This window comes from Pogona vitticeps, chromosome 6, assembly GCF_051106095.1.
Source record: "Pogona vitticeps strain Pit_001003342236 chromosome 6, PviZW2.1, whole genome shotgun sequence".
Classification (NCBI taxonomy): Eukaryota; Metazoa; Chordata; class Lepidosauria; order Squamata; family Agamidae; genus Pogona; species Pogona vitticeps.
In genome coordinates this window covers 31,122,142-31,130,543 of record NC_135788.1, presented here as the reverse complement: position 1 = coordinate 31,130,543, position 8,402 = coordinate 31,122,142, and the positions used below count along the sequence as shown (strand labels likewise).

The window sequence follows — 8,402 nt, the reverse complement described above, 5'->3', positions numbered from 1 at the left end:
TACTTAAAGGGGCCGCAACCCGATTTTTTTTGAAGGTGGGGGCGGTTGGGTGGGATGGTGATCTATATGCCGGGGTAGCCGCTTGTTGGGAGGGGAAAACCGACTTAAAAGGGGCTCTGACGGGCAGCCGACCGGAAGATCGGGCGTGAGACGGTGTTTGCGACTCAGAAAAAAAGGGTGGGAGTTTGTTCTGAGGTAAAACAGCTGCAAGGTGGACTTCTGCAATGGAGGCGCCGGCAACGGCCCTCTGGAAGGGCAACGCTGCGGCGGGCGAGAGCAGCTCCGCAGCGGGCGAAGCAGCCGGTCCCCGGCAGCCAGTTCCACCGGTGTCCGTGGCGGCGGTGCTACCCGCCGGAGGCAGCGGAGAGCGCATGGGTGGCGGGACGCCGAAGCAGTTCTGCGCCCTCCTGGGAAGGCCTCTAATTAGCTATACGGTGGGAGCGATGGAAAGGTAAAGACTCCGCCCCCTCACCCCCCCCCAAAAAGAACTTTCGCGCGAGCAGGGCGGGGCCTTCTCAAGATATAGTGGATTGCCCCCTCCATGCGCGCATGCGTATTCTGTTTAGGGGGGAGGGAAATTTGAGGGCTCGCGGTTTACCCCGATTCGTGGGCGAAAGAATGAGAACAATCTGTTGTAAACGGGAGTGGGGGGGGGATTAAAAAGGAGGGAGCACGGTAGGAATTTCTTTTAAAGGAAACCGGCCCCTGTCTCAACGTTTATACAACGCATTTACTTGGGAATAGGTGAAGTCCGTTCGTCGGCTGCTAATTCCGGGACTTAAATGTAATCAAAAGAAATCCTTGTGGTTTTTTTTTTTTTTTTTTTTTTTTTTGCATGCGATCCTCCAAAATGGGTAGCAAATCATAGACCCCGTCCCTATGCTGGAATGAATCATACAAATCATGAATGCTCTCCTGTCATGTCACAAAAAAAGTAAATCCCAGATGCAGATCTTCATGCATCCACCTAATATACTACAGTATCTGCATCCACAGGCTGAGTAATCAACAATGTGGATCCTTTGCTGTGTGATACTGTCATGGCACAAAAAAAGTAAAAATAAAAATGGTCTATTGCACAGATTGTCATTGATCCACATTATTTTATATGGGATCCCCTCAATCCCACATCCTGTCTGTATCCACAGTTTGGATCATGAAAGTTACCCTTTCAGAGTATACTATTGCTTTAGATCTGAGGTGCAGATCTGGTAAGATCTAAAGGGCACATTCTCCAAAGTCTATATTATCTTAATTGGATCCTCCCCCAACCATTATCTAGGAACTGCTGGATAGCTCAGTGGTGTAGATAGCTGGCTGTGAAGTTGGGAGTTTGATTTCATCATTGTGCCTCCTTGACAGGGGCTGGATTCCATGATCCATAGGGTCCCTTCCAGCTTTGCAGTTCTAAGACTATCATCATCATTATTGTATATGTCTCATCTGTGCTTACAATCAGAACCAGAAAAATTATGGATCACTTACTGTATGATGTCACCATGGTGGAAAAAGATGAATGCAAGGCACAGAACATCATGGATCAATCTGAGTTTTACATTCAGGCGTTTCCAAACCATAGTCAGATCATAGATCCCCTCTGTGCCCCTGGATGAGCCATGAAAAGAATGGATACCTTGCTGCTCACCACTGGCATAGTATAAATCCAAGGCATGGATTCTTTGGCATACCTAGGGATTTCACATGGCATCTACATTAAATCATGGTTACATAATAGATAGCAAAGCTGTGCACAGGCTGAAACATAAAACTCATAAGTTATAAATCTCTCACTTAAACAGTGATGCCATGAAACAAAAAAAGTCTGAAGCATAGATCCTCATGAATTCATGTGATTTTTATAGGATAACTTCATAAAACTCAGCTGTATCATATATCCTACCAATTCCCACAGACTAATACATAAAACTCACAAAACCTTTACAGAATGCCATTTCCTTGGTACAGCAGTCCATAGGCCCAAATGGGATCTTAGATTTGACTATGATTTAGTATAAATGTCATGTGAAAAATCATGTAGAACTATAGGCTACATGCCTTGGTTTCATGTTTTCACTAGGATAGCACCATGCCCTAAAGCCCTGGTTCCCAACCTTGGGTTACTCAGGAGTTTTGGACTGCAACTCCCAGAAGCCTTCAGCACCAACTGTGCTGGCTGGGGTTTCTAGGAGTTGCAGTTCAAAAACATCTGAGTAACAAAGGTTGAGAACCACTGCCCTAAAGCAGCGATGGCGAACCTATGGCACGCGTGCCACAGCTGGCACACAGAGCCCTTTCTGTGGGCACGCAAGCCATAAGTTGCCAGATTGCTACTCCCCCCCCCACAGCCAAACCTCAGGAGGTGGCTGTAGCTGCAGTGCTGGCGCTTCAATAGGCGGCGGGCCAGGATCCAGATCAGCTAGCACTGGTGGGGGATTTGGAGTGGGGTCTCGAGGTACCTCCATTCCCAGGATTCCCCCTTCCACCGCCACTTCCGATTCCGCCACCGCTGCTGGCTGGTTCACCTCCCACCCACCCCCATCCCAGATTGGGCATTTGGGCCCAAAAAGGTTTGTCGCCATTGCCCTAAGGGATCTATGATTTTGTGGTTCAGTCTGTGGTAAGGTATGGGATACTTAATTTGCCTGTGGTTTAGCTTGAATGCCATATGAAAACAGCTCCATGTTTTTGCATCATGCACAATTTTTAAGATGTCTGTTGACAGAGATTTGGCAATGATTTCATGAGGCTCTCAAGAAAATGTATGGCCATAAGGAACTGCCTCAGAATCATATTCTTGCATATCAGCATTTAGCATGCAAGAGGATCATGACTGCAGTCCATGTTTTGGTGCTATCACTGCACCATGTAGTGAGGGATACATGATTTTTATTTTTCAGATAGGATGACAATGGCTTAGCATGAATTCCATGTAGAGTGTTCCTGGATCCACAAGACGCCATGCCTTAGATCTATACAATACTATGCTTTTAAGGTAGTCTCCTAGAATGAGGGATCCTTAGTTTTTCCACTTAGATAGGATCTATACTGTATTTTTATGATGGTTTCAGAGAATTCTACGAAACAGTGATGCATATACTGTACATGAGGATCTGTGCCATGGATCTTTATATTATCACTGCAACCTGTGGCAAAAGTTCTGTTGTTATTATTATGGTCCAGTCTGTAGTTGCTGATAGGACTGATGGTTTCATGATGGCCTATATGATTTCCTATGAATCTACAAAAGCCCTATGAATCTACAAAAGCCATGTGACTCCACGAGGATCCTCACCTTAGATCCATGTTTTCATGCTCAGTGTTTTGCAGTGAGTGATCCATTATCTTTACAATATTGCTTCAGTCTGTGCACTAACTCCTCTGCCTATAGTCACTTTTTCTTTTGTTCCCCGGTCATGAATTTGTACTACCGTAAAACATTTTTACCCTACTTTCAAACAGATTTTTCCTTTCCAATAAGTTTTCTTTGACCCTATCCTGGGTGGTTGCCTTCATTCTTTATAGATGACAGAGGATTATTGTGTCTTGGCATAATTTTATAATGTGTCATGCTAATGATTTAATTAGCTTCTTTCTGCCTCAGCCTCTGGGTCTCATCAGGAGCTATTATCTGTCTCAGAAAACATATGGAACCTCCCCATTTCTGTCTTCTTGTTATTCTTTTTCAATCTTTGTTGGATCATGTCTTACTGAATAGCCAAAACTATTTCCAAACAATATAAAAAGTGTTCTAATCATGGAAGATCAAATATTTCCATTTCCAAAGCATACAATATAGATCCTTTTTTGAGAGCTGGAATCGCCATAAGAGACATCTAGAAAATGTTTTTACACAGTTGATTTCAAAGTGAGAAGTTCCATCATGTTCGAGCATCTTCTTTTCTTTAAAGAAAGAAATCCTGACCTGCGATAACCTTTGTCATATATTTTGGATCAGTTCTTCAGGAGGTATGCATAGCAAAATGGAAAATTTGATCCCATCTGTTATTGATCAATCACTCCTTTTTCTGTCTACAATGAATATATCTATTAAATTGACTTGATTTTTGAATTTCTATAGTGTTTGGACTTCGTTCTCATTAGTTAAAGACTGAAGAGGGAAATGTACTATAGCAGTGCTTCTCAAATTATCTTTGTCCTTTGGATGCTTTGATAACTTGAATGAACTCAGCAGATCTCTTAAACTTTTCTTTCAAAATTTACAAATCAAAGCACACAGTTCCTAATATCAGTCTTTGTAATGCAGTGAATATGCCTGTTTTTTGTTAGTAAAGTTGTGTGAGGTTGGGTCTAATGTTTGTCAAGTTTAGCCTCAGGTCAGATTCAGCAGTCATTTTTTCAAATACAGAAGGAAAATGGTGGCTGTCCTTTCTACAGACCACCTGAATGGAACTGACAGACCACCCATGGTTGCAGAGAACCTCTGTAATATGGAGCAAGAAAGGAATTATAAAATACTGTTTGTAAAAGAGTGGGAAGTTCTGTCTTTTGACCTCTTTTTCCAAGTTATGCCTTAATAGAAAACATGGAACACTTGTCTTCAATTAAGAAGTCTTGTCATCTGAAAACATGTATAATCGTACAATGTTTCAAGCAAAATGGTATACTTTGTAATTTTCCCCCTTGTAGCAAGATCTCTGTTTGCATTTCAATAGAATGAAGTTTCACATATCTTATGCAAATCCTGAACAGTCCTTACTGATTTGAGGAATTAGCAATGTATTTCTTAGAACGGGAGAGATAAAATAAAAGTATATTTTAAAACTATTCAGGGAATTTTAATATGATGTTTTCAAACACTACCACAACTTTATTCAACTCCATTGCAAAAGTTGTCAACTCCAGGGATTTCTGTAGCTATAACCTCTCTAGAGCAGTGTGATATTCAACAGTTATTGTTCTCCTCTGGGAGATACAGAATAAGTGCTAATGCAATTTCTTCTTGTTTTGCATCTTTCCTTATCCTGTTCTTTCATTTTCTTCTTTCGCATATGTACATTTCTGTAAGACAACACTGGATCCAGTGCAAATTTCCATGAGACAGCACTGTGCAATTCTCTCTAAGACAGTACTGTGCAAATGTCTATTGGGAATTTCCCTAAGCTAGCACTGGATCCCAGATCAAAATAGGACCCTAGTTTGGATCCAAACTTGGCAATAAGTCATGCAAACTTAATTTAAATCTATGGTATTCGCCCTCAATTTGGTCATAAGTAACTTAAGTTCCGATGATTTCAACACATTTTCTTTAAGTATGATTACATTGGGATCTAACTCAGTATTTTATGCTCCCAGGTTGTGATCCATATCTGAGAAATATTTTGAACCTGCAGCTAAATAGCTTCCATTTAGGAATAAATTCCAGTAGTAACATTGGTTGGTTAACAAAAAAAGTAACAAATAATTAATTTCAGTCACTTAATATAATCTTTGCCCACAATAGTTTATTTTACTGTATTGCTGTATAAGTGTATGAATGCCTGTCTCAACTTCCCCTTCGGGAAGTATAATTGTAGAGCTCATGAAAGATACTTTTACAACTTAACGTGTTTTTATTTACAGTTAGAATAAACCTAAAAGATTAACAGAGTTCCTAGAATATTTAAGAATGTACCTTAAATTATCTTCCTTCATGCATTATAGAATTGCCTGGATCTCTGATATTGTCGTGGTGGTGTCTCCAGAGAATATTGAAATAATGAGGTCTATCTTAAAAAAATATGGCCACAATCGGACAGTAGTAGTTCAAGGTGGAATGACTCGTCATAGATCTATCTTCAATGGACTGGAAATATTTGTAAATGGCGACTGTGTCAGTCCCCTACTTAAGAAACCAGAAGTAGTGGTAGTCCATGATGCTGTGAGGCCATTTGTTGAAGAAGATATTCTTTTTAAAGTAGTTATGGCTGCAAAAGAACATGGGGTAAGTTCTGAAATTCACATGTATCCTACTATTGTGTGGTAATAAATGTTATGATATAGGTTTCTTGGAACTAATTCAAGATGTGATTGCATGAAAAGATAATTAGTAAAAGTGTGTACTAAACATAAAATAGAAATGCCAGTGTGCATTGGGACACATCAGTTTGAACATTGTATATAGTTGGTAAGATTTTACTCCATGCTGTAGTGATGGTTTACCTCTGATACCTGCCCCAAACCTTTGGGTAAGATGTATATTATAAATAATTACTAGCTATGTCAATATTTTTAAGCAAAGAATTACATTGTAATTAACCACTGCATTCCTAAATACTCTGGTTAAACTCTGAAGAACAAAGCAACTGGTTCTGAAAATCCGAGGCAGTCCACCATACTAAATGGTCAAAGTAGAATTATGGTGAAACATCAGGAATTTGTTATAAAACACACACACCCTCAAAACCACCAGGCCTAAAGAGACCTTTATAATTCCTAAGATACAGCTTTTGGATGCTGTATTTGAAAATCCAGATAATTTTGATGAAGTCTAAGAGTAAATTTGGAACAACAGCCAGTGTAGACTGTATAATCTGTGTGTTAGCTATAAAAATATTATTAAATGCTTTACTAACTAACTAACTAACTAACTAACTAACTAACTAACTAACTAACTAACTAACTAACTAACTAACTAACTAACTAACTAACTAACTAACTAACTAACTAACTAACTAACTAACTAACAATGGCTGGAATCCTGCTGTCAGAGCTGAGCAATTGTAAAGCCATGGACATTAATCTCTAATTTAAAATTTCCCTCCCCAGCCCCAGCCCAGGTTCTGAAATTTCCTAGGAATCCCTTTTGGCCTGAGCAAGCCTTTTGGAGCCTCTGGGGTGGGGGGTGGTTTTCAATATTTGAATATCTGCAAATATTGCCACTGTTGGTTGTGGGTCTTAAAGACTCCTGCCATCCTGAGGCTCCAACCCTTAGAGATCCTCAGAACCAGTGGAGGGATGGGAACTTATAAATTAAATATCAGGATCTATGGTTGATGACATTATTAGCCTTTACGACTGCACAGTTGTGCAACAGGATTTTGGTTGTAATGAGTTAAACTATTGAAACAAAGTTTTGAACTTCAATATAGTGATAGGACTGGTAAAGTAAGAATTGATACATTTGTTACCATCTTTTTATTAGTTAGTCTTTACAAGTTCTGAATCATTTTAATGTCATTGATGATGATGATTAATTTTATTATTATTAGTTTTATTTGTATGCCACATTTCTCTCAACAAGGGACCCAAAGTGGCTCACAGCATTAAAATTTACATAATTAAAAACACAATTGATATGCATGTCGTTCTTGTTGCTGTTCAGTGATATCAGCTATATTCCCTGTACTTTGTTTGCTTCTGCATTACTAGTATTTCCTAACAATTTATTATTGATATAGTCTATTATCATGTTTCTAAATCCTCCTTTGTATACTTCCTATGCATAAAATTTTAATTTCCACACACCATGGAGACTTTAATAATATCTCTCTGTGTCACTACTGTTAGTTCTTGTCTATTGTATCCAGGAAATGAGAATATACCCCAGATTGATCATGAGTTGTCCTTGGGTTTAAAGACTCCTTCCCTTGCTACTACTGAGTGTGTATGGTCCTTAGCTTTTCCTATCCCCTCATGTGAAGAAACAAGGTGGACACTTGAACATGGGAGAAAATAAATAGACCTATTGCTTATTTTATGATGTTGATGTTCATGATGTTTTTTAATCTTCCCAAAATACAAGAAGATTATTGGAGAATTTGGCTAATGCCTTTAAAGTTAGGAGAGTACCTGATACAAACAAAAAATGGACAGAGAAAGCATGAACCTAAGTAGCCCACCCCTTTTCACAGTGACCAGCACTTTATATGCAAAAAATCACTCTGAAAGCATTTTAAAGCAGAAAACAGATTTGTTTACAGTTGCTGTCTATAGTTTTTAATGGAAGAAAATTAGGAAAAATGGAGTCTCCACCACATCGAAGAGACATCCTTCCTGTCTTCTATATGCTCAGAGGTCAAGAAAAAGAAAAACTAAAAAACAAAGGAAATGAGCAAATAAATAGGAAGAGGGGGCGAAGGCTTGCCTCAAGCAAGGAAAAAAACCCTCCACCAATCAAATAAGGGACAAAGCAGAATCAGCCTAGACTGCACTAATACCCTATGTCACTGCATGTAAGATTGTTATTATCCCAACAGACAATCCAAGCTTCAGCCCTGATCTCATCTGGGTACATCCCATGGGACCGAGTAAAAATGAACAGACCATTAAAGACAAATACTGTATCAAAGCCATTTAGAGAAGAATTAACCTTGTACAGTGGGGTCTTGACTTAAGAACGGCTCGAGTTAAGAACATTTTGACTTAAGAACCACTCTTATAGGAAAATATTGACTTGACTTACA

The 8,402-nt window shown here is 39.4% G+C and overlaps 1 protein-coding gene across 3 annotated transcripts in view; it reads left to right on the top strand.

Annotated features, from left to right (window-relative positions):
• The first annotated feature begins 4 nt into the window (after window positions 1-4).
• CRPPA (CDP-L-ribitol pyrophosphorylase A) overlaps window positions 5-8,402 on the top strand; it is a 72,577-nt gene continuing 64,179 nt past the window's right edge. For 2 of the 3 annotated variants that reach the window (XR_013537196.1, XR_013537195.1), the window contains exons 1-2: window positions 5-451; window positions 5,662-5,941. Coding sequence is in view for 1 of the 3 variants with exons in the window: in XM_073003261.2 (XP_072859362.2) it covers window positions 225-451; window positions 5,662-5,941 (507 nt within the window). In the remaining 2 variants the exon portion in view is untranslated. The remainder of the gene's footprint in view (window positions 452-5,661; window positions 5,942-8,402) is intronic. The other variant, XM_073003261.2, reaches the window with a different exon arrangement.